At 35.2% G+C, this 27,285-nt stretch overlaps 1 protein-coding gene and 1 pseudogene across 3 annotated transcripts; both read left to right on the top strand.

Moving 5' to 3' along the window:
* Positions 1–4,572: 4,572 nt before the first annotated feature.
* On the top strand, positions 4,573–10,150 carry LOC140841901 (serine carboxypeptidase-like 11). 3 transcript variants are annotated; one of them, XM_073209630.1, is made up of 14 exons: positions 4,573–4,770; positions 4,991–5,136; positions 7,243–7,319; positions 7,426–7,548; positions 7,646–7,748; positions 7,823–7,860; positions 7,965–8,066; positions 8,530–8,616; positions 8,704–8,856; positions 8,959–9,030; positions 9,120–9,241; positions 9,308–9,421; positions 9,529–9,586; positions 9,677–10,150. In XM_073209630.1, the coding sequence occupies exons 1-14, from the start codon at positions 4,667–4,669 to the stop codon at positions 9,758–9,760; spliced, it is 1,383 nt and encodes a 460-aa protein (XP_073065731.1). In that variant the 5' UTR covers positions 4,573–4,666; the 3' UTR covers positions 9,761–10,150. The 3 variants fall into 3 exon arrangements, with proteins under 3 accessions (XP_073065731.1, XP_073065730.1, XP_073065729.1); XM_073209629.1 differs by lacking the exon at positions 4,991–5,136 and adding an exon at positions 6,964–7,109 and having other exon boundaries at positions 9,677–10,147; XM_073209628.1 differs by lacking the exons at positions 4,573–4,770; positions 4,991–5,136 and adding exons at positions 6,461–6,707; positions 6,964–7,109 and having other exon boundaries at positions 9,677–10,146.
* Positions 10,151–23,054: 12,904 nt separating this feature from the next.
* On the top strand, positions 23,055–27,278 carry LOC140841900 (serine carboxypeptidase-like 13; annotated as a pseudogene).
* The last annotated feature ends 7 nt before the right edge of the window (positions 27,279–27,285 follow it).

Genomic DNA, 27,285 nt, shown 5'->3' with positions numbered 1-27,285 from the left:
CTTTCCATTTTATCCAATCCTGCCGATTTTTACATTCACCAAAAGATTTTGGTTCATGATCTTCGTTATCATTTATGATGTCGATTGCCACATTATAAGAAAAGATATCATCAATTTCATCTATATCTTTTCGGTTCCATATTTTTCCAGTATTAATGTAATTGATAGAGATTTCATGATTCTCGTCAGTTTGTGGTTCTGACAGAACATTTTCATCATCATGTGTTTCTTCAGGAACATTATTCTCTATTTTGTGATCATCATGTGTATCTTCAGAAACATCATTCTTTATTTTGTGATCATCGTGTTTCTCTATGAATTTTCTTTTTCGAGGATTTTTATCCTTGGAACCGACTGGCCTTCCACGCTTCAGGCGTTTAATGACATCATGAGTATCTTCCATTTGTTTCTTTGGAATTTCAATTCGAGCAGGAGCATGTGCAGCATGTATATATGATTTAGTTACCCCTTTTGTGTCTGCAAATGCATCTGGTATTTGATTTGCTATTCTTTGCAAGTGTACAATTTGTTGTACATCTTTTTCACATTGTTTTGTTCTTGGATCCAGATGTAACAATGATGATACATACCATGTAATTTCTTTTTCGGTATGTTTCTGTTCTCCCCCTAACATTAGGAAGATTTCCTCATTAAAATGACAATCAGCAAAACGTGTTGTGAACACGTCGCCTGTCTGAGGTTCAAGATATCGAATGATTGATGGACTATCATAACTGATATAAATTCCAACCTTTCTTTGAGGTCCCATTTTCTTTCGTTGTGGTGGTGCAATATGCACATACACCATACATCGAAAAATTCTCAGATAAGAAATGTCTGGTTCTTTACCAAATGCAAGCTGCAATGGGAGTATTTATGATATGCACTTGGTCTGATGCGAATTAATGAAGCAGCATGTAAAATTGCATGTCCCCATATAGAAATAGGGAGCTTTGTTTTCATAATCATTGGTCTAGCAATCATTTGCAGACGTTTAATCAATGATTCAGCCAATCCATTATGTGTATGTACATGAGCAACAGGATGCTCAACAATGATTCTCATAGACATACAATAATCATTGAAAGTCTGGGAAGTAAATTCACCAGCATTATCAAGTCTAATTTTCTTGATTGTATAATCGGGAAATTGATTCCTCAATTTTATTATTTGAGCAAGTAATCTTACAAATGCAACATTTCGAGTTGACAATAAACATACATGTGACCATCTGCTGGAGGCATCAATCAATACCATAAAGTATCTGAATGGTCTACATGGTGGATGGATTGGTCCACAAATATCACCCTGAATACGTTCAAGAAACATTGGTGATTCAGTTTGGATTTTGACTGGTGATGGTCTTATAATAAGTTTTCCAAGAGAACATGCTTTACATTGAAACTTATTATTCTGAAAGATCTTCTGGTCTTTCAGTGGATGACCATGTGTATTTTCTATAATTCTTCGCATCGTTGTTGAACCAGGATGTCCCAATCGATCATGTCAATTGGTTAATATCGAAGAATTATCAACTACCATGTTTGATTCAATGGGACTTATATGTGCATAATGCAATTCAGTAGGGAGCATTGGTAGTTTTTCAATCACATATTTCTTTCCTGATTTATATGTGATAAGACACATATATTTCTCATTCCCTTCATTCATTGTTTGAGTATCATACCCATGAGAATATATATAATTAAAACTCAACAAATTTCTTTTCGATTGTGGTGAATATAAAGCATCATTGATCAAAAATTTTGTACCATTAGCTAACAAAAATTGTGCTTTACCACATCCTTTAATCAAGTCTACAGGACCTGATATTGTATTCACCGTTGTTTTTGTTGGTTTTAGTTCCAAGAAATATCTTTTATCTCGGAGGATAGTGTGCGTTGTACCACTATCGGGTATGCAAACTTCAGTTTTGCTCATAGCATTTTCCATATTTGAACTTCAAAAAAATATGCAATGAAATAAATTACTGGCAATATATATTTAAATATAACACATATCATAATTATACAATAAAACATTATTATATGAATACATGAAAAATAAATTATTGTACAATTATATTCTACCATTATATTGTTCATTTTCAGAGAAATCATTGAGAAAATCTGTAGCATCAAAATTGTTCATTTCTATCCCACCAACATGTTGATCATTTCCAGAGAAATCATTCATAAAATCACCAGCATCAAAATGAGTTGAATCACTCAAACGGTCACTGCGTTCAGTGAAGTTGGTCTCTTTTTCTTTTCCCTTTAATGATTCTTTATAAAGCTTACAAAGATGCTCAGGGGCTCGACAAACTTTGGACCAATGTCCTGGAGTACCACATCTGTAACAAGAACTTTCATATCTTTTTGAGTGATTTTCATTAACCACTTGTATTCTCATGATGCCTTTTCTGTGGATGGTTTGGGACGCTCTTTTGAGATGAGTTATAAAAATAACTATCTCTATTATTTTCAAACCACGGCCGCGTCCACGACCACGACCAATTCCACGTCCACGTCCACGTCCACGACCTCGACCTCGACCTCGACCAAAATCTTGTCTTTGAATTTGATTTTGGTTCCGAGGTTTAAATTCATTTTACTTTACAGCAATTACTTCGGGAAATGCTGTTGATCCAGTGGGTCGGGACTGATGATTTCTCATTAATAGCTCGTTGTTCTTTTCCGCCACAAGAAGACAGGCGATGAGCTCAGAATATCTCGCAAATCCACGTACTCTATATTGTTGTGTAGAGTAATATTTGATGCATGAAATGTGGAAAATGTTTTTTCAAGCATCTCAGATTCTGTGACCTCATGTCTACAAAATTTTAATTGCGAGATTATTCTATACATCGCCGAATTGTAATCACTGACTTTTTTAAAATCTTGGAATCTCAGTGTATTCCATTCATCCCGGGCGGTCGGAAGTATAACTTCCCTTATATGTTCAAATCTTTCTTTTAATCCCTTCCACAAAGCCATGTGATTTTTTTTCAGTCAGATATTCACATTTCAATCCATCGTCAAGATGTCGACGCAAAAATATCATGGCTCTTGCCTTTTCTTGTGACGTGCATATGCCATTTTCTTTAATGGTCTCGCTTAGACCCAATGACTCAAGATGCATTTCTACATCTAGAGTTCATGGCATATAATTCTTTCCCGTGATGTCGAGCGCAATAAATTCGAGCTTTGTTAAATTTGACATGGTGGTACTAAAAAAAATTACGATGCATTTTATTAGTTAATAAATATTGCAATACAAAGTAACGGATAAACAACAAGTACAAGTATTTGTAAAAATAAAGAAAACGCACGAGGAGGATATTCTCCGATAAATACAAGACTCGTGAGTATGATAACCAAAATAATTACAAATATCCTTGAGAAAGCCATCTTCTTTTTTTCTTCGAAAAATTTGATGATGAATAATTTTTAGAGAAGAAGAAAAAGTTGGAGTGATTGAATGTGTTTGTGAGATCATATTTATAGGGCAAAAACTAGCCGTTTTTTACCATGTATGACCGTTGGTGTACAAAAAAATAAAGGTATGTATTTGTATAATTTTATGGTAATAATATGATGTATATAATATTAGACATGTTTAAATAATTATGTATATCATATCATAATATTATAATGAGTGTCATAATTTATTTTGTTTAAAAACCTTATAGGATTTTATACTTGTCGTATCCCTTACCGGGAGTGTGAGATGTCGTCTTAACATCCTCCCAGGATTTATAACAAGTTTATGAAAATTTATTTTTATTATTTCTAGTAATAACATTATATTGTATATTAAATAAATACACAATAAATAAATAACAGTAAAATAAATATTATTACTTTTGTTACCTTTTTCTTCTGTTTGGAGCTTGGAATAGTATGTAGGACTTTTAGAGCTTCGTGCTGATAACGTGTTGTGAAAAAGTAAAAATTTATGGTAAAAAGTAAAAATCTCAAACTCTCAAAATTTACCAACCAACACACTTTATAATATTTTTCTCTCTAATCAATTGTGATTTTCTTCACAAATGAGAGATCTATTTATAGAGTTTCATTACACATAATCCAAAAAATAAAATACATCATCACACACAAATTTCTAACTTTACAACTCTTATTTACAACATTCAAATATTCAACTATTACTTTTTCAATATTCAATATATTATTTTCAACAACAATTTTTTTTAAAAAAATAATCACGTGAAATCATATGTTGCGTGGTGGCAGGTGTAGACGATAAATAGCTTAATTTGGAGGGGAGACTCTACGCATTATAATATAATAATGATATTTAAAACTTGTTGCTTTCTTACTATAGGAAATGTCTTTTTCCTTTCGTATTTTTTTCTCCAAAATTTTAAAATTAAGATAAAATTCAATTTTTAAAATGATAATTCAGTACTTTTGGGATTTGATTCGAATTAAAAATGATGGCTTGTTCAGTTGTTTGCAACATTTCTTTTTTTTTTTTTAAAAAAAAAAACATATCTGGCTATAAGGAAACTGCTCTGGCATTAGCACCGGCTCTTTGTGAAAACAGCAATTATTGGTGAACAACTGAATTCGAAACTACGCTTGTTCCGCCACCGAGCAAACGGGCATGGCGGAATACGTGAGTTCGAAACTACGATTGAATTTCAATGCTCTTTTTCTTGTTCATCCACGCCTCCGCCGCCGCATATTCGAATATTATCAAGACTTTGCCGGGCTATCCGGGTACTTTGCCTTTCAAACTCGAAACCGGGTGAGTTCATTCGATCATATTTATTTCGCAGTTCTTTTTGGCAACTTCCAGCTCGCAATCACACAACCAAAAACACTGTTAAGATAAAGAAGCATTGTCTGAATTTGCACCGCTAGTTCGATTTCAAATATATATTGTCATTTCTGAAAATCATTAGAATATATATTACGGGAAAATTTACTTCCAAAAAATGTTAGGATCTGGTATCCCATAACTTCAGGTGTATTAGCTTGGTCGAAAATGGAGAACGTCAGTTGTTTTATTACTTCGTAGAGTCTGAAGGAGACCCGAATAAGGATCCGCTTTTGTTTTGGATTACGGGTGGACCCGGGTGCTCTGGGTTTTCCTCCTTCGTGTATGAAATCGGTAACCTGCACGCTCGTCCTTTCCTTTACCCATCAATTTGTACATCATCGCAAGTCGACACTTCCTCCGACACCAAATCAACGTGGGATTATTACATGTTTTTGAGGAAGGTAACCTTAATGTTGCTTAGGCATTTACCATCCATGCTATAGTTTATTGGAAAAAACTATTTAAGGGAATGTTTTTTTCATTTTTATCGTGCACTTATTATTGCTCCAAAGTGAAATCGCTCACCTTATGGACCCCTCACACCTAGTCAGACAGGATTGTGAGAGGAGGTAAATCATCGTGACTCAGCCAACAAGCAGGAGCTAGACCTTATGCTACGCCGTGCACAAAGAGCTCCCTCTCATTGGAGGGAATTTAACTCTCACACTGCCGCTTGCGAGACTCGATCCCTGGTCATTGCTCCAAGAATCACTGCTGCTGACCAACTGAGCTAAGCCCATGCAGGCTCGTGCACTTATTATTGATTTGATGCTAAGATTAAAAATTGCAGTGGTTGTTGAATCATCCCATTGTTGCTTTAGAAATAGCAAAAGGTATCATATAATGAGTGATGCTTTAACTTTTTTGACAATTGATGACTGGATTGAATTTAATTTGATTTTCTTTCCTGATTCAACTTATGTTGAGTTGTAGGAAATGAAGCAGGACTTCAGCCTAGAATACGCCTCAAAGTACTGATATCCTTGGAACTTTTTTTGATATTAGTCTTGTTTTCGTGTAAGAAGTTTTAAGATAGAATTGACATATTAACGACGTTGGAAAAATGAACCTGAGATTCCTTACAGGAAACACACCAATTGATCTAGTACAGAGTTCGTTCGATCCATACCTGTGAGGGCAGTGTCGTCACAAAATTTAGATGGTCCAGATTTAGCCACATTTGTGATTTTAAAAAAAAATAGTGGATCCCATGTACTTGTGGCTAAATCTAGATCATTGATCCATGGGCACTGCTCCCACATGTAAGGTAAAATATTCCCTAATACAGTATACTAATGAGAGGATTGCATATAAATATTAGAAAATTTTAATAAATTAAAGAATAAAATTACACGAAATCATATATGTTGCATGGTGGCTGGTCTAGACAATAAATGACTTCAGGAAAAATCTACACATTATAATAATATAATAATAATATAATAATATTTAAAATGTCTCTGTCGTTTCAGATTTTCTTTGATTTTATTTTTTCAAAATTCTGAAAAATAAGATAAATTCATTTTTAAATTTGTAATTCTATAGTTGCGGGAGTAGATTCGAATAAAAAATTATGGATTGCTTGTCGCAATATTTTTTTCACATAAAAAAATATATATTTGGCTATTAGGGAACAGCTCTGGCATTAGCACCAGCTCTTGGTTAAAAGGAAAATAACCGGTGAACAGCACTGCCACCGAGCAAACTGGCATGGCGGGATACGTGAGTTCGAAACTACGCTTGAATTTCATTGCTATTTTCTTGTTCATCCTATCCTCCGCCTCCGCCTATGCCGCAGATTCGAATATTATCAAGACTTTGCCGGGCTATCCGGGTACTTTACCTTTCAAGCTCGAAACCGGGTGAGTTGATTTGATGATCATATTTGTTTCGCAGTTCTTTTTGGCAACTTCCACCTCGCAATCACACAACCAAAAGCACCGTTAAATTACAGAAGCATTGTCTGCGTTTGCACCACTAGTTCCATTTCAAATATATATCGTCGTTTCTGAAAATTATTTGAATACATAAAATTTTACTTCCACGGAAATGTTTATTTGATTGGAAGAAGGAATTTAGCTTTCAAATGCCTTAGGATTTGGCATCCCTTAACTTCAGGTATATTAGCTTGGGCGAAAATGGAGAACGTCAGTTGTTTTATTACTTCGTAGAGTCTGAAGGAGACCCGAATAAGGATCCGCTTTTGTTTTGGATTGCGGGTGGACCCGGGTGCTCTGGGTTTTCCGCCTTCGTGTATGAGATCGGTAACGACGCTCGTCCTTGCCTTTAACTGAATAAATTCTGTTTTAAAAATTTAAAAATAACCAATAATATGAGTTATGACAACTACTAAATAATATTATGGTCTGATTGGTTTTTGATCGTGCGTATGTGCAGGTCCCTTGAGTTTTGATTTTTCAACCTTTAATGGAAGCTTACCTGATTTAGTATACAATCCATATTCATGGACAAAGGTTTAAACATCTAATACACTTCATTCATCTGTGTTCTTGCTTCAAATCTCTGTGTTTTAATCACCTATGTGATGATCATATATGCTGTTGCATGATATGTTTTCAGTTCGCCAGCATTATATTCATAGACGCCCCCGTTGGAACTGGATTCTCCTATATAAATACATCGCAAGTCTACACTTCCTCCGACACCGAATCAACGTGGGATTATTACATGTTTTTGAGGAAGGTAACCTTAATGTTGCCTAGGCATTTACCATCCCTGCTGTTGTTTTATGGATGTTTGTGTTTTTATTGTGGATTTGATGCTAATATGAAAATTGCAGTGGTTGTTGAATCACCCTTTGTTTAGGAAAAATCGCCTCTATGTTGGCGGCGGTTCTTATGGAGGCAAAGTTGCGCCCATGGTTGCATTAAAAATAGTGAAAGGTAGGGTATAATTGATGATTGGATTGAATTTAATTTGATTCTCTTTCCTGATTCAACTTATGCTGCAACTGTAGGAAATGAAGCAGGACTTCATCCTAGAATACGCCTCAAAGTAAACTGATATCCTTGGAACTTTTTCTTGATGATATTCTTGTTTTCTTATATGATATTTTAAGGTAGAATTGACATATTAACGACTTTGGAAAAATGAACCAGGGATACCTTACTGGAAATTCACCAATAGATCGAGAAAGCCATTTTAATGAGCAGATTCTTTATGCTCACCGAATGGCACTCATATCAGATGAATATTATGAGGTAGTTTTTTATTCCAACTTCTCTCTCAACGAGAAAATTAAAAAGGGGGAGGTAAAATTTTTCTGGACTGCTTTACTCTACTCAGAGTAAGTTTTTGTGGTTTAAAGGATGGTTGATTGTAATGTCAAGACACATCGATTGTGAAAGTAAAATTTGAGTTACCTATATAAATGTAGGGTAGCAAACTTAGAGACACCGGTAGATCGTCGATGAATACATGCAGTTTTGGTGATTGGATCAATGTTAGCTTATTCTGCATTCTGACAAGATTTGTTGGCTTGAGAACATTATATAGCTAAACTTGATTGACAAACAGCAACCTTCATTCAATCTCCAGAATGACATTACAATAATCTTTAATAGGTGGTAATATATTTTAGAATAAACCTCGGCTAAATACCCCTCTAGTACTAAGTAATTCATTGGATATATCCAAACATCGTTACCGGTAACTTGGTTTCAGCGAGCAAAGAATAGCTGCAACGGGGAATATCTAAATCCGGACCCAAATAATTATGAATGCCTTCATGTTCTTCAACTCATCCATCAGGTGAAGATTACAATTTCTTCTGATTTATTATTATTTGCAAGTTAGCTGCTGCTCTTACAATAATTCACTTAGCTTGTTTTATTGCAGTGCACTGACAATATAAAAATGGAGCATATTTTGGTACCAAAGTGTGACCTGTCACCTCCAAAAGGTGATGATTTTACGGAGAGTCAAATGATCATAGAAAACGACCCCATCGACTTCCTTCTCATGTCTAAACAAGAGGACTCGTGGTGCCTTGTAAAAACATATGTTCTTACTAGTTCACATATATAGCAATCCAATTTCCCAATAAAACCTTCTGATAATAATTTCCCATGTATAAAGTAATTTTAATTGCAGATTGAGAATCACGTGACATCTTATGTCTGGGCAAACGATCCGTCCGTACAGGAAGCTCTTTATGTCAGAAAGGTACATTCGTACGTTAACATACAAACATGAAGAATTATCTGCTCCTGTATAGATCGTTAACTTAAATTTGAATGTGAATGAATGACCAGGGAATGATTAAAGATTACTGGAAAAGATGTAATAGGAGCTTATTGTACGAATCTGATGTAGAAAGTGCACTCCCACACCATCAACTTCTACTTGACAAAGGATATGAAGCTTTGATCTACAGGTGCTTAACCAGCTCACATTTTCTATGGTGTTTAGCTGTTTGTAACTATGTATTTCTCGTTTCCAGTGGAGATCATGACTTGTTGGTGCCCTACACGAGTACTCTAAAATGGATCCGCATTCTCAATCTAACCATCGAAGATGAATGGAGGCCATGGACCGTTGATGGCCAAGTTGCAGGGTTGGTTTTCGATTCTTATCTGGCCTACATATTCTTTAATACACGTTTCTTGAAATTGAATATGTAGACTGTGGATTTAATTTAATTCTATGTACTTACCCTCGTAGATACACAGAGAAATACAAGAAAAGTGATCTGGCCTCTCTCACGTTTGCCACTGTGAAGGCAAGAAAAAGTCGACTTCACGACTCGTTTTGGTAAGCACGTGAAGAGACTAAAAATGTAATTTGATGTTGTTCGTATCGTGTTATGCAGGGCGCAGGTCATGCAGCCTCGGAATACATGCCGGAACAATGCTTTGCCATGGCAAAGAGATGGTTCTCTTTGTTCCCACTGTAGAGATCATATGAGGGTTTCTGTTTTTCCACTGCTTCCTAATTCTTATTGTAATAATATATTTGTTGTGCCTAAAAAATAATCCAAAAAGCCCACAAACAAAGCCCAACATTTGGCCCACAAGAGATGCAGACAGTTGGTCCAAGAAAAGAACGTTGCGGCCGGTTACATCCATTACCCAATATGGAAAACGTGGAGTGATCGTGGAATATGGTTGAAACTCCCCTATGGAGTGTGACAAAAGCAGAATGAGGAATCAGAAAGAGACCCCCGACAAAAATCAACAGCATAATTTCTGCAGAATTCCATCAATTCTATGTTCATTTATTTCGATTTCTAATAGTCAGTATTTGAATTTTGATGTATTCCTCCGACTTTCTTGTAAAAGTGTCGATCAAATTCATGGCAGCATAATGAATGTTGATGTTGTTTATGAATTCCACCTTTAATTTCAGTATATTCTTCATTTTATGTTCTTATTTTTGGAGACATTTCGAGGGAGTTAGAACTTACGACCGAATCGAGACTCGCAACGCTTGGTAAACGGAGTCAGATTATTTCACAATTTTGGCACGAACACGTGCCTGGCACGCCCGCAAATTTTCGTGACAAACAAGTTGGCACGCCCGGTGGGACCAAATGCCTCCAAAGCGTACTGAGAAGAATGAAGGAATTCCTCCTTCACATGGAAAAAGTCATCGTTCACAGGAGGAAGAAACTGATGCAGAAGGAAGAACGGTTGAAAGGCTTGTACACCAGTTCGAGGAAGAAACTATGAAAGAAGGAATTGCTATTTCTGGTGGTGACGGGTTTTCGCTGAACTTTATGTTGGCTATGGAGAAAAATATCCGCTGTGATTTCAAGGAAATGACCCAAACTTTCTCTACTGTTATGATGGAATTTGTGGCAGAAATGAAGGAATGGAGGAAATCTGTAAGAGGAGAGGCTGTTACACCAGAAAACGCGGAACTCCAAGAAACTGACGTTAAATTGCTAAAAGATCAAGGCCAGGGTTCAGGAATTTCTCAAGCAGGTGAAAATCGCCGCTTGGGGGAAACACGAAGTCCAGAATCTGCCAGGGGAGGGAGATACACTCCTCCGCACAAGAGGGATGAGGAATTGGGATTGAAGTTCCAAAACTGCAACAATGGCAAACAAATGGCTGGTAACGTGTTCTCTGTGACGTCTCTTAACTCACATCCAGGGATGTATGTTGACGGGGGAGTGCGTGGATATCCAGCGCCAGGTTCGGGGAATAACACTCGGGGGGCAAACTATTCCCCTCACCATTTAAGACAAACTCCAGCGTTGGATTTTGAGATGGTACGTGATGTGATTCAAGAGTTGTATGGCCCAGGAGTGAGGCCAATCAACCGACCAGAATTCCATAAACCGTATCCTGATATCGTGGATTATGAAAACCCTTACCCAAGAGGATATCGCATTCCAGACTTCACGTTATACTCCGGGGAAAACGGTCAATCCAGCATGGAACATGTAGCCAGGTTTACAATTCAGTGTGGGGAATTGGCAAATTTGGAGAACTTTTCTAATTACAAGTTACGTTTGTTCCCAAATTCCCTGACCAGTACTGCTTTCACATGGTATGCAACGCTGCCTCGGAACTCTATTATGACTTGGCATGATATGGAACGTCAATTCCATACACAATTCTTCAGGACGGTACCTGAGATTAGTATAGCAGAATTGTCAAGAGTGGTCCAAAAACCCGGGGAATCTGCTAATGATTTCATTTGTAAATTCAAGAAGGTGAGAAGCAGGTGCAGAGTTTTCCTTCCTGAATCAGAGTACGTGAAGATGGCACAGCGAGGACTCGATTTTGAACTTAGAAAGAAGTTCCAAGGGATGGAATTCCGTGACTTTTATGAACTCGCTGCCAAAGTGTCAGAGTATGAGGAATTGTTACGAGAGGAGAGTCATAAAAGAAAGTCTACAGTGGGCTCTTATTTCCAGGAAGTGGAGGAAGTTGCATTGGCAGAAGTAGCAAACTCCGGATCACGGATTGTCCCTTTCTTGAAACGCAAAAGTGAAGAACTTTCCAAGAAAAACATTCCTCCAATGCAAACAGCCTATACTTTTGATGCATCAAAAACGGAGGAAATTTTCGATCACTTGGTGAAGGAGAAGTTTATAACATTCCCCTCAGACCACAAGCTGCTCACTAGGGAGGAATTGAAAGGAAGAGATTACTGTAAGTACCACAATTCCTTCAACCATAATACTAATGCTTGTTGGGCTTTCAAGAATGTCTTGCAGGAAAGAATAAACAAGGGGATCTTGAAATTCCCTGAGAAAAAAGAGGCAATGATCGTGGATGAAGATCCTTTTCCCCCGATAGCCAATGTGAACATGAGCAGTACTGACTTGCGCTTCTTGATCAATGAGAGGAGGAGGAGTGAAAACAGAGACATGTCCATTAGGCCAAGAATTATTGTAAAGAAGTGTTGGGTGCCTCGGAAAATGATGTTTGAGGTTAAAGAGAAGAAATCAGAAACTTGTCATGGAAAAGACCGCTATTACAGTGAGGAAGATCTGCATTATACTGGAAGGAATATGAGGTATGACAGGGAATCCATGGCCAGAAGGCCGGTGAACCAGTACCTCAGAAGGAGCCTATATTCTTCGTCGATGAATAACGAGAGAAGAAGTGGCCAGCAGTCATCTCATAAGATAATACAGAGGCCATCTCTTATGAACACTGATAAAAAATATGAGAGGAACTCCCGCTTTGTTGTTCCTCCCAGAGCAATCCCTGATGGTGTATGGAGGCGAGTAGAACATCCAAAATTCCCAAAGCCTCTTTCTAGAACCCAAAAACGACGTTTGTTGAGAGAAAAAGCTGCTGAACGTAGGTCTGGGGTAGAGGAGTCATTTAAAGAGAAGAAAAAATTTGGGAGGAAGGCTACTGAAGATAATGAGGAGGAAGATGATGATCTATTACCGGAGAAAGACAGTGAACCAGTCAAGAGGGCTACTATCAAAGTGGGGCAGATTTTGATTTCATTTGAATGTGCCACTGGCTCGTTAATGTTGCCAGAGGAATTCAAACGCAAAAGGATGTGTGAGTCCGAAGTGTTCGCTGGAAATCAAAATGGTACACAACCTGTTCAGACTGAGATTTTGAATGAAAGCGTCGGTGTTTTTGTCGATGAAGAGAAAAGAGTATTGATGAAACGACCCACAAATGAAATGACTCAGCATATTAAACCACTCTATATTGTAGCGCATGTGAATGGAAAGCCGTTGTCTAGAGTGTTAATAGATAATGGGTCTGCTGTGAATATTTTGCCGTATAGAATTCTTCAGAAATTGGGGAAGGAGGTGGAGGATTTGATTCCCACCGAAGTTTCTGTGGCAGCCTTTACCGGGGAGTCTACAAAAACTCTTGGGGTGTTGCCAGCAAACATCACTGTAGGCTCCCGATCTTCGTTGTCAGCCTTTTTCGTGGTAAATTCCAGTGCAAGTTTCCACGCTTTGCTAGGAAGGGATTGGATTCACAACAATCATTGTGTGCCATCATCCATGCACCAGTTGATGTTGATGTGGAAAGGGGATGAAGTGGAAGTGGTACAGGCTGATTCGCAGCCGTATCAATCTAATTCCAACGCGGTAGAGGCTAGATGTTATGATGGAGCATTCGGACCTATCAGAATTCGTGATTACAAGATGAATGGACAGCAAGGAGCAGTCTACATGGATACAAAGAAAGTAAGGGAAACAGTTGGAAAAATTCTCAAATCTACTGCCATGGTCTCTCCTAGACCCATGGTTCGACCTATTATCGAGGAGGTCGATGATTAAATTCACTAAAGAAGAAATGGAAGTGGCTGCAACTTCCGAATGGAAAGCCACATTGCAGCAGCTGGTGAGTGAAGTACAAGCTCAGGAATTATGGGACATTGACAGAGCTGAAGTAATATTTGAGGAGGAATGTAGGGGTAGTGAGGAAGAAAAGTTACAAATGGAGGATTTCATATTAGCTCCGGCTCAGATGAAAAATCGACAGCCGGATACATATGGTTCATGAAGCTGGATGCGAAGGAGATTGGTACATAGTAGGCTGGATAGTCACTTTGGCTAACTTTTGAGATATTGACTTATAAGAAGTTTATGTAAATATGGGAGGAATAGGCTTTTAAGCCATTTCTTGTTGAATTTGTTTGTAAATAATGATGGAGCATCTGTGAATAAATAAAAATAAGTGCTCATGGAATCCGCTGTAGTTGATAAATTTTGGGGAGGAATATTTGTTGTGTTAGTTCGTCAAATTGATGACAAAATGAATTTCATTCAGTGCATGTCTTGAAACCTTGGGGAGCATTATTTGAAAAATGTTGTTCAACTGTTGGTTGGTAGCAAACAGAGTTGACCCGCAATGTTTGCGTCAATATTGAAGAAAAACAGGCTTTTTGCCGTTTGTTTATTTTTTAGAAAATTTTGGCAGAGTTTCCCTTGTAAATGTGATATGCCAAAATTGTAAACACCTGCAAATATATCCCAAGCAACATATACAAGAACAACAATATATTTTACAAACAAAGTTTGGCTTTCAAGCCACTTTCCCAACTCTACACATCAAAAAAGACACTTGCCAAATCATGGCAAACAAGTGTAAAAATGTACACCTACTGTCCCTAGCTGATGTATTTTATTTCCTTTCAATGTCTATGACACTCTATACATATATGATCAGCCATGTCAGATATATTCATCAAAGCTTGGTGATTTTCTTGTGGATTGGCCAGCGGCACTACCATGAGGATTTTTCATCTCCGTTGATCTTTAAGGTACCATTTTGCATTGGGCTTTGAGATTCTCAAATAATTGATTTCTCTAATCATGTTTCCTGAAAAATAAATGAGAACCACATGAGATATAATGGAGTGTTAATCAACAAAACTATGCTTTGTGTGCGGTATATGTTGTCATTGATGTGGCACTTGTCATTTCTTTGTGAGATCGAATGAATCTTGCCATTTGTGAGTTTATGGCCTGCCAAAATTTCAAAAAATGGGATCTCATCCTCAATGAATTTGGTGGAGCATCACAATTTCTTGTGCTGGTGCATTTCTTGTAAGCACATGGAAGATTACATAAGTTGCACAAGCTATAGACTAAGCTCTAAATATGCACACCAAGGAAGTTGCTCTGTTGAGGTGGAAGCAGTGAGTGTTGCAAGGTGTTGCTCATAAAAAAAACTCATTCAAACATATGTACAAACACCTTGAGTGCATCATGAAATTTAACATATTCTACAATGTTTTTGTCATGAAGCAGTAGAAAAAATATAGGAATCTACCTGCTTTTTTGAGATGATACGGCTGAATGCAAATGAGTTTGAGGGTGGCAATTTAATTGAAAGTTGAATGGTGTCCATGTCACTCCACGAATGGTGTCCATGTTCATTACAAAGTTGAAAGTTGATCCGGTGACTGGTAAGTGAGAACACAGAGAGGGAATCAAAGTTTGTTTATGTGAAGGTGAAATTTTGAGGATTGATGTGGGTTTGAGCTTGTCTATTTGAAGAATGAATGAAAGGAGTAGAAAATAAGAATTCACGTTAAGGGTTGTTACTGGACAAACTCTAAAGGATACTGTGATACAAAATATGGCCTCCATGCCAAGTTTTGAATATGGGCCAAAGTGGGCTAAATATATAATTAGTCAAATTGGCCCATGGGCCAAATTGACTACGGGGGGCAATTGTTGTGCCTAAAAAATAATCCAAAAAGCCCACAAACAAAGCCCAACATTTGGCCCACAAGAGATGCAGACAGTTGGTCCAAGAAAAGAACGTTGCGGCCGGTTACATCTATTACCCAATATGGAAGACGTGGAGTGATCGTGGAATATGGTTGAAACTCCCCTATGGAGTGTGACAAAAGCAGAATGAGGAATCAGAAAGAGACCCCCGACAAAAATCAACACAAAATCTACAGCATAATTTCTGCAGAATTCCATCAATTCTATGTTCATTTATTTCGATTTCCAATAGTCAGTATTTGAATTTTGATGTATTCCTCCGACTTTCTTGTAAAAGTGTCGATCAAATTCATGGCAGCATAATGAATGTTGATGTTGTTTATGAATTCCACCTTTAATTTCAGTATATTCTTCATTTTATGTTCTTATTTTTGGAGACATTTCGAGGGAGTTAGAACTTACGACCGAATCGAGACTCGCAACGCTTGGTAAACGGAGTCAGATTATTTCACAATTTTGGCACGAACACGTGACTGGCACGCCCGCAAATTTTCGTGACAAACAATATTGTTGCCTTTTTATTGAACTTTTTTTTTTTTATCATTATTGAGTTCAATAAATATAGTAGATGGATTTGTCATAATCTTTGTGTGAGATTTCAAAGAATATATTTTACTTTTAGAAGAAAGGTTGAAGTTATGCACTAAAAGTTCCATATTTCGTTTTTTGTTTTCTTAATTTCTTGTTTTTGTAAGAGATTTTAAAATTACGAAAATTCTAACATCATATCATGATCAAAGTCGGCTTATTTTACAAGATAACTCTTTTTTTTTAATGAAGATATCATTATCTAACTAATTAAAACCTTTATTTAAATAGTTATAAAATAACTTGTAAACTATTTAAATCGTTTTGAAACAATAAATTAAATAGAAAAATAAAAAGCGTTGGTGCAATTCGAATGGCACGGTACTATTCATAGGCTCAAATAACAATGCTCGAATGTGTTTGAGTTCGACACAAAAATCGATTAGAAAGCCACTTAGACATTGGGGAGGAGAGGGTAAGGTGATGAAGAAGAATATGTCTTTTCATTACTTTAAAGAGGAAAGAATATCATTAAGGAATTGACTCTTCAGATGGACAGATAACGAAAAAGCATTGTCTCAAACCGACATACAGAGAAATAATGAAGGACAATGGGATTAATAAGGAGATTGTGCAACTTAAAGAGATTATAAGTTGCGGCCATGATTCAAAAAGAGTTACGATGAATTTGATTCACTGGGACCCCAAAGAAATGAGCCACTTCAATAAAGAAAGAATAGATAGTGAACCTAAGGCCACTACGTACTTGGTCATTAAAAAAGGTGAAAAATCCCGTCGGGAGCTTGTCAGCCCAATCGACCGGGAATTCGGATTTGATAAGAAGAAAAAATAGAGCCCATGACTCTAATATCTTCCTCTGCCCCAGGGCGAAAAGTGCTTTCCATGGTGGAATACCAGGGAGCACTTGGGGTGTCAGAGGAAGGGGGATGGGAATCTGGGTTTTGCCCTTCTTCTTCTTCTTCGAGACCCGGGAGGGACCAAAGCTCGTGGGATGATTTAATTTTACTTGAGGTTTTTTGGAAGGACGTGAAGGAGCGAGTTTTTTCACAGAGGTGGACGGTGAATCGGAGCGTGCTGCTACGGACTCATATTCAGGCGAGCCTCGCATATTCGCTTGAGAGGTAGAGGAAGTAGAGTTCGACATTAAAAAGGAGAAGAAAACTTACAAAGATGGGAAGGCTAGATGAGGAAAAGCAGTAGTCGCCCCAGAAGAAACACAGCACGCCGGAAAATATTGAGAGTGGGTTGGAGGCAAGAGCAAAGAAAAGTGTTAAATGGAGAAGGTTTGTTGTTTTATATAGATAAGGAGAATTGATCTTAACCGTTGATCTCAAAAGGAAAGAACGATCAAAATTCATCTTGGAATTGTGCTATGATATGAAAAGACGGGTTCGGAGATTGAGGCGTTTCAAATTGTTCGCCTTCTCGGAATTCAGAACGTCATGGACCGTTCAAATTTTAGAGCACACGTCACCATAACATCATCCCTACCTACTCGAGAAGACTAAACAACAAAATTCTCCATGATCGGGAACAAGGGAGTAATCGGGACAGCGAGAGGGACTCTAACCCTACTATTTAGAGAAAAAGTGGTGATACCCAGGAAGACCCAGATTCATGGGTACTGAATGATCCCGGGTCACGGATCAAGGTATGAGAGGTTTTTGGTCATTCATGTATTGGTCGGGCAAATGGTTACCCGGGACATCATGCGCCCTGGTATTTACCAGGAGCCCGGGCTTTTATACGAATGCCCGGGTGATGGCTTTCTATTCGAGGCGCCTCGACAACAACACCTCACTCAAATACATAAGCATGGAGCATCTTATCTCGATAATCATTACTATCAAGATCATGTAGATGTGGCAAGGTGAAAGAGACAGATTGACATATCAGAAAAGGTGTCAGGTAGCATGGTATGAGTAATCATCTTGCCATAATTAGTAAGTGGACATTGAAAACAAAGTCATCTTTGACTTTATTGTTATAAATACCAGGTTTATTTAGAATAAAAGGATTTTTCATTCCGTTATTACTCGTATGATTCTTTAAGATTTCCTTGGCTCCTCTGTTTTCTCTCTCGCACCAATTGACTTAAGCATCAGAGTGATTACGCTGAATCCCCTTCCAGCGCCCATTCATATGGTTGTCTTTGTGTTTTCAGGATAATGTTATCTTTCCAGAGAGAAAAGCACTTGGTTTGAATATACTTTGTTGTGCTCTCATTTTTTATTCACCCCAACAATCCGACCCGGTGAAATTGTCCACCTATCTCTCACTCAATTCACACGGTCCTCATCAATGACATATTGCAGGCATGTGCAACCGTCCTTTCTAGAAATAGTACTGACAAGCAGTGTGCATGAGTTCTAATACTTAATGGTTTTAAAGGCTGTTATATGAAGAGAATATTCATCTGATTTAATTAGTCTAACTGAAAAACGTAATTTTAACATTTTAAAAAATATTAATGAATTCTTCAGAGTCTGACTATTATGCATTCATTGAGACTTGGAAAACCTGACTGATTTAGTATGAGATCAGTTTTCTTTGAGAATTATGTTTGACTGAGTTCTTTTAAATAGTCAGTGAATTCGATCATCATTTAGATTATTTTGTAAATCGCGAATATTTCATTTGTTTAGCTCCTTGAAAACTTTTATTTGGAGGATGTAAAAATAATTTTCTATACTTGTCGAAGCCAGTAGTTGTCTACTAATAAGATCTGTTTATTTAGTCTTTTAATAGGCAAAAATTTGTGTGAAACGATCTCACGGGTCATATTTTGTGAGACAAATCTTTTATTTGGGTCATTAATAAAAAGATATTACTTTTTATGCTAAGAGTATTATTATTATTGTAAATATCGGTAGAGTTGACCTGTCTCACAGATAAATATTCGTGAAACCGTCTCCATGCTCCATTTAATATCGATCAAGTTTAATTATTTGAACTAAAATCTAAGATACTTCTGTGATGGATCGATCCATGAGATGTATTTTTTAATATATATATTTGAACTAGTTTGTCACAATTGACTTGACTTGGTGAACAACTGAACAGACTGCGAAGCTTGTTCCGCCACCTAGCAAAAAGGCATGGCTGAATACGTGAGTTCGAAACTACGCTTTAATTTCCATGCTCTTTTCTTGTTCATCCACCGCTCCGCCTCCGCCTCCGCCTCCGCCTCCGCCGCAGATTCGAATATTATCAAGACTTTGCCGGGCTATCCGGGTACTTTGTCTTACAAACTCGAAACCGGGTGAGTTCATTCGATCATATTTATTTCGCAGTTCTTTTTGGCAACTTCCAGCTCGCAATCACACAACCAAAAGCACTGTTAAATTAAAGAAGCATTTTCTGAATTTGCACCACTAGTTCGATTTCAAATATGGATCGTCTCTGAAAATTATTTGAATATATAAAATTTTCCTTTTACCGAAATGCTTTTTTGATTGGAAGAAGGAATTTAGCTTTCAAATTCCTTAGGATTTGGCATCCCTTAACTTCAGGTATATTACCTTGGGCGAAAATGGAGAACGTCATCAGTTGTTTTATTACTTCGTAGAGTCTGAAGGAGACCCGAATAAGGATCCGCTTTTGTTTTGGATTATGGGTGGACCCGGGTGCTCTGGGTTTTCCGCCGTCGTGTATGAGATCGGTAACCACGCTCGTCCTTGCCTTTAACTGAACTAGCATGATGCACGTGCGTTGCACGTAATATCAATTATATTATAAAAATTTGATTTTTTAAAAAATAATTTGAATAATTTTGTTATTTATTTGGGTTTAATTTCTTATCATATTAGACGATTTATAAGAACTTATATAACTTACTTTCAAAATTGTTTCCAAATTAAAATTCAAGCAGTTGATTTTATGTTATATAATAAATTGTAATAAACATAATATATAAAACAAAATGAGCTGAAACAAATTTTTTAAAATATATATATTCAAACACCATGTATAAAGCATAATAACCTAAAAATCAATCAAATTATGAATTTTATCAATGTATAAATCATAATCTACAAAAACGAAGCATACTAAAGGCAAATATTTATCAATTTAAAATCATTGTGACTAACTCATAAAAACAATATTAAAACAAATGAAATAGTAATATTGATTATAAAATATAACTTATAATAATTAATTTAACTTCCTAAAGAATTTTTTTACTTTTTATTTTTACAATTCTATATCATGATAATAAATTTTATATATCGATCTTTTGTAAATTAAAATTGATGACTATTAATTTCTTGTTAAATAAGTTTTAATATAATAAATAAATCAACATATGTAAATAAATGCACATTCAAATAAGATTATATGGTAAATATCAAATAAACTCATATCATAATTATTAAATATCGATTTTAAACTATTAGTATGATTTTCACCAATAAAATTTGAAATATAACAAAAGAAATATACTTTCACTAAAAAATGTTATTTTTGTATCTATTGAATTAATTAATTTGATTTTAAAATAATTAAATAAAGATATTAAATATCATATGTAAAAAATTCTGATACTTTGACAAATGCTAATCAGTTATCATTATAATTAAATTTATTATAAGGATTATATCATATATATTGTTTTTACTGTAGAAAATAACTTAGAGTCTTTTTAGTTCTCATTAAATCTCTTTTCATGAATTACATATTCAAAATTTTGATTAATGATTGATTTTACAAGCAATACGTGTAATTTTTTAGTTATAAAATTGAATAAAATAATTATGCCTATGACATATATAATCTTTATAGATGGTTTTTTTCCATAATTTTTTTGAAATCGTACTATCTTTTAAAATCAAAATTAAACTCTTTACTTTCAATTCTTTGTTAAAAAACTCATAAAATATGTTAATTATTCAATTATTGCACATATATATAGTTATAAAATTTTTTATATATCTTTTTGTGATACTATAATTTATTACTTAATTAGAAATTGCACTAAAAATATAATTACAAAATAAAAAAAATCATTAGAAAAAAATGTAGAGAGAAAATTAAAAAGAGAAAACATTTAAATATAGTATAAAGATGAGTTATTCGATAAAATTAATATATGAGGGAAATTAAAATGTTCTAAATGTCAATTAGTTATTAGTAATGATGAGGCATTTATGTCTTATTTTTATCTTTACATTACAATAATAATAGTTTTTGTCCAATTTTGCACGGAGGGTATTGTTATCAATTCAAGTTTGCAAGGAGGGTATTCTTGTCAAAGCACAATCGGAAAACAATGTGTATTATACACACTTTTATAGGTACAAGCAATACATGTAATTTTTTAGTTATAAAATTGAATAAAATAATTATGCCTATAACATATATAATCGTTATATATGGTTTTTTTTTCATATATTTTTTTGAAATCGTACTATATTTTAAAATCAAAATTAAACTCTTTACTTTCAATTCTTTGTTAAAAAACTCATAAAAATAAAATATGTTAATTATTCAATTATTGCACATATATATAGTTATAAATTTTTCATATACCTTTTTGTGATACTATAATTTATTACTTAATTAGAAATTGCACTAAAATATAATTACAAAATTTAAAAAAAATTATTGGAAAAAAATGTAGAGAGAAAATTAAAAAGATAAAATATTTAAATATAGTATAAAGATGAGTTATTCGATAAAATTAATATATGAGAGAAATTAAAATGTTCTAAATGTCAATTAATTATTAGTAATGATGATGCATTTATGTCTTATTTTTATCTTTACCATTCAAGTTTGCAAGGAGGGTATTCTTGTCAAAGCACAATCGGAAAACAATGTGTATTATACACATTTTTATAGGTATATAGATATAGTAGAAATTTGCACTAAAAATTTAATTACAAAATTACAATAAAATCATTAGAAAAAAAATGTAGAAAAAATTAAAAGGATAAAATATTTAAATGTAATATAAAGATGGGTTATTTGATAAAATTAATATAGTAGTTACATTCTATTTTTGAAGTGTGTATAGAAGGTTAATTTTGTCATTGCACAATTGGAAAACAATATCCTTTATCCACACTTTTATAGGAATATAGATAAATTTTGTTTTTAAAATTTTAACATAACCAGTAATATGACAACTAAATAACCCAAACATATTATGGTCTGATTGGTTTTTGATTGTGAGTATGTGCGTGCAGGTCCCTTGAATTTTGATTTTTCAACCTTTAATGGAAGCTTGCCTGATTTAGCATACAATCCATATTCATGGACAAAGGTTTAAACATCTAATACACTTCTCATTCATCTGTGTTCTTGCTTCAAATCTCTGTGTTTTAATCACCTATGTGATGATCATATATGCTGTTGCATGATATGGTTTCAGTTCGCCAGCATTATATTCATAGACGCCCCCGTTGAAACTGGATTCTCCTATATAAATACAACGCAAGTCTACACTTCCTCCGACACCAAATCAACGTGGGATTATTACATGTTTTTGAGGAAGGTAATCTTAATGTTGCTTAGGCCATTACCATCCATGCTATTGTTTCTTGGAAAAACTATTTAAGGGAGATGCCAAGAATGTTTGTTTGCATTTTTATCGTGCACTTATTATTGATTTGATGCTAAGATTAAAAATTGCAGTGGTTGTTGAATCATCCTTCGTTTATTAAAAATCGCCTCTATGTTGGCGGTCACTCTTATGGAGGCAAAGCTGTGCCCATGATTGCTTTAGAAATAGTAAAAGGTATTATATAAGAGTGATGCTTTAACTTTTTGACAATTGATGACTGGATTGAATTTAATTTGATTTTCTTTCCTGATTCAACTTATGTAGAAGCTGTAGGAAATGAAGCAGGACTTCAGCCTAGAATATGCCTCAAAGTAACTGATATTTTTGGAACTTTTTCTTGATGTTAGTCTTGTTTTCGTGTAAGAAGTTTTAACGTAGAATTGACATATTAACGACGTTGGAAAAATGAACTGGGGATTCCTTACGGGAAACGCACCAATTGATCAAGTACCGTATTTTAATGAGAGGATTCCTCAAGTTCACCGAATGACACTCATATCAGATGAAAATTACGAGGTAGTTTCATTTTCCAACTTCTCTGAAAATTACGAGATAGTTTCATTTTCCAACTTCTCTGTCATCTAGATATCTCTTAATTAGAAACTTAAAAGGAAGGGAGGTAAAACTTAAAACAATTCTTACAACACAAAAAATTCTATTTGCTAAAATCTTATTTTATAAAATATTAGACGAATTTCGATATAAATATTAGAAAATTTTAATAAATTAAAGAATAAAATTACGCGAAATCATATATGTTGCATGGTGGCTGGTCTAGACAATAAATAACTTCAGGAAAAATCTACACATTATAATAATAATATAATAATAATAATATTTAAAATGTCTCTGTCGTTTCAGATTTTCTTTGATTTTATTTTTTCAAAATTCTAAAAATAAGATAAATTCATTTTTAAAATTGTAATTCTATAGTTGTGGGAGTAGATTCGAATAAAAAATAATGGCTTGCTTGTCACAATTTTTTTATTATATAAAAAATATATATTTGACTATTAGGGAACTGCTCTGGCATTAGCACCAGCTCTTGGTTAAAAGGAAAATAAACTGTGAACAGCACTGCCACCGAGCAAACTGGCATGGCGGGATACGTGAGTTCGAAACTACGCTTGAATTTCAATGCTATTTTCTTGTTCATCCTCACCTCCGCCTCAGCCTCGGCCGCAGATTCGAATATTATCAAGACTTTGCCGGGCTATCCGGGTACTTTACCTTTCAAGCTTGAAACCGGGTGAGTTGATTTGATGATCATATTTGTTTCGCAGTTCTTTTTGGCAACTTCCACCTTGCAATCACACAACAAAAAGCACTGTTAATTACAGAAGCATTGTATGCGTTTGCACCACTAGTTCCATTTCAAATATATATCGTCGTCTCTGAAAATTATTAGACTATATAAAATTTCACTTCCACCGAAATGTTTATTTGATTGGAAAAATGAATTTAGCTTTCAAATGCCTTAGGATTTGGCATCCCTTAACTTCAGGTATATTAGCTTGGGCGAAAATGGAGAACGTCAGTTGTTTTATTACTTCGTAGAGTCTGAAGGAAACCCGAATAAGGATCTGCTTTTGTTTTGGATTATTGGTGGACCCGGGTGCTCTGGGTTTTCCGCCCTCGTGTATGAAATCGGTAACGACGCTCGTCCTTGCCTTCAACTGAATAAATTTTGTTTTTAAAATTTTAAAATAACCAATAATATGACAACAACTAATTAATATTATGGTCTGATTGGTTTTTCATTGTGCGTATGTGCGTGCAGGTCCCTTGACTTTTGATTTTTCAACCTTTAATGGAAGCTTACCTGATTTAGTATACAATCCATATTCATGGACAAAGGTTTAAACATCTAATACATTTCATTCATCTGTGTTCTTGCTTCAAATCTCCGTGTTAATCACCTATGTATTGATCATATGCTGTTGCATGATATGGTTTCAGTTCGCCAGCATTATATTCATAGACGCCCCCGTTGGAACTGGATTCTCCTATATAAATACATCGCAAGTCTACACCTCCTCCGACACCAAATCAACGTTGGATTATTACATGTTTTTGAGGAAGGTAACCTTAGTGTTGCTTAGGCAATTACCATCCATGCTTTTGTTTTATGTATGTTTGTGTTTTTATCGTGGATTTGATTCTAAGATGAAAATTGCAGTGGTTGTTGAATCACCCTTCGTTTACTAAAAATCGCCTCTATGTTGGCGGCGATTCTTATGGAGGCAAAGTTGCGCCCATGGTTGCATTAGAAATAGTGAAAGGTATGATATAATTGATGATTGGATTAAATTTAATTTGATTCTCTTTCCTGATTCAGCTTATGTTGCAACTGTAGGAAATGAAGCAGGACTTCATCCTAGAATACGCCTCAAAGTAACTGATATCCTTGGAACTATTTCTTGATGATATTCTTGTTTTCTTATATGAAATTTTAAGGTAGATTGACATATTAAGATATTAACGACTTTGGAAAAATGAACCAGGGATACCTTACTGGAAATTCACCAATAGATCAAGAACATCATTTTAATGAGTGGATTCCTTATTCTCACCGAATGGCACTCATATCAGATGAATATTATGAGGTAGTTTTTTATTCCAACTTCTCTCTCAACGAGAAAATTAAAAAGGGGGGAGGTAAAATTTGTTCTGGACTGCTTAGGGTGTGTTTGGTTGAGTGGATTAAATAAGGATAGATTAATAGTCAAATATTTATCGTTAAAATTTTAAGATGTTTTAATAATCATTTTGACCCGGTTTAAGATCCAATTTTATTAATCAAATAGTTATCCATAAAATTACATCTTAAACGGGTCAAAATGATTATTAAAATAACTTAAAATTTTAACGTTAAATATTTGACTATTAATCTATCCTTATTTAATCCACTCAACCAAACACACCTATGTTTTTCTGGTTTAAAGGATGGTTGATTGTAATGTCAGGACACATCGATTGTGAAAATAAAATTTGAGTTACCTATATAAATGTAGGTTAGCAAACTTAGATACACCGGTAGATCTTCGATGATCACATGCAGTTTTGGTGATTGGGTCAATGTTATCTTATTCTGCATTTGGACAAGATTTGTAGGCTTGAGAACATTATATAGATTTGATTGACAAACAGCAACCTTCATTCAATCTCCAGAATGATATTACAATAATCTTTAATTGGTGGTAGAATATTTTAGAATAAACCTCGGCTGAACTAGTACTAAGTAATTCATTGGATATATCCAAATATCGTTATGGGTAACTTGGTTTCAGCGAGCAAAGAATAGCTGCAACGGGGAATATCTAAATCCGGACCCAAATAATTATGAATGCCTTCATGTTCTTCAACTCATCAATCAGGTGAAGATTACAATTTCTTCTGATTTATTATTTTTTGCAATTTAGCTGCTCTTACAATAATTCACTTGTTTTATTGCAGTGCACTGACAATATAAATAAGAAGCATATTTTGGTACCAAAGTGTGAACTGTCACCTCCAAAAGGTGATGATTTTACGGAGAGGCAAATGATCATAGAAAACGACCCCATCGACTTCCTTCTCATGTCCAAACAAGAGGACCATGGTGCCTTGTAAAATCATCTGTTCTTACTAGACCACATATATAGCAATCCAACTTCCCCGTAAACCTTCTGATATGGATTTCTGAAGTGCAAATTAATCTTAATTGCAGCTTAACAATCACGTGACATCTTATGTCTGGGCAAATGATCCGTCCGTACAGGAAGCTCTTTATGTTAGAAAGGTACATTCGTACATTAACATACAAACATGAAGAAGTATCTTCTCTTGTATAGATCTTTAACAAAAATTTGAGTGTGAATGAATGACCTGCAGGGAATGATTAAAGATTACTGGAAAAGATGTAATAGGAGCTTATTGTACGAATATGATGTAGAAAGTGCACTCCCACACCATCAACTTCTACTTGACAAAGGATATGAAGCTTTGATCTATAGGTGCTTAACCAGCTCACATTTTCTATGGTGTTTGACTCTTTGTAACTATGTATTTCTCGTTTCCAGTGGAGATCATGACTTGTTGGTGCCCTACACGAGTACTCTAAAATGGATCCGCATTCTCAATCTAACCATCGAAGATGAATGGAGGCCATGGACCGTTGATGGCCAAGTTGCAGGGTTGTTTTTCGATTCTTATCTGGCCTACATATTCTTTAATAAACGTTACTTGAAATTGAATATGTAGACTGTGGATTTAATTGAATTCTATGATCTTACCCTCGTAGATACACAGAGAAATACAAGAAAAGTGATCTGACCTCTCTCACCTTTGCCACCGTGAAGGCAAGAAAAAGTCGACTTCACGACTCGTTTTGGTAAGCACGTGAAGAGGCTAAAAATGTAATTTGATGTTGTTCGTATCGTGTTATGCAGGGCGCAGGTCATGCAGCCCCGGAATACATGCCGGAACAATGCTTTGCCATGGCAAAGAGATGGTTCTCTTTGTTCCCTCTGTAGAGATCATATGAGGGTTTCTGTTTTTCCACTGCTTCCTAATTCATATTGTAATAATATATCGTTGCCTTTTTTATTTTTTTTATCATTATTGGGTTCAATAAATATAAAAGATGGAT

This window comes from Primulina eburnea, chromosome 9 (genome assembly GCF_022965805.1).
Source record: "Primulina eburnea isolate SZY01 chromosome 9, ASM2296580v1, whole genome shotgun sequence".
Lineage (NCBI taxonomy): Eukaryota > Viridiplantae > Streptophyta > Magnoliopsida > Lamiales > Gesneriaceae > Primulina > Primulina eburnea.
Note: the sequence above shows the minus strand (reverse complement) of the source record. Positions and strands in the feature narration are given on the sequence as shown.

Coding starts and splice junctions, on each gene's coding strand:
- LOC140841901 (XM_073209628.1), top strand. CDS start 6,556: ATGGCGGGATACGTGAGTTCGAAACTACGCTTGAATTTCATTGCTATT. Junction 7,549..7,645: donor ATTACATGTTTTTGAGGAAG/GTAACCTTAATG, acceptor TGAAAATTGCAG/TGGTTGTTGAATCACCCTTT. Junction 8,617..8,703: donor TTCTTCAACTCATCCATCAG/GTGAAGATTACA, acceptor GTTTTATTGCAG/TGCACTGACAATATAAAAAT.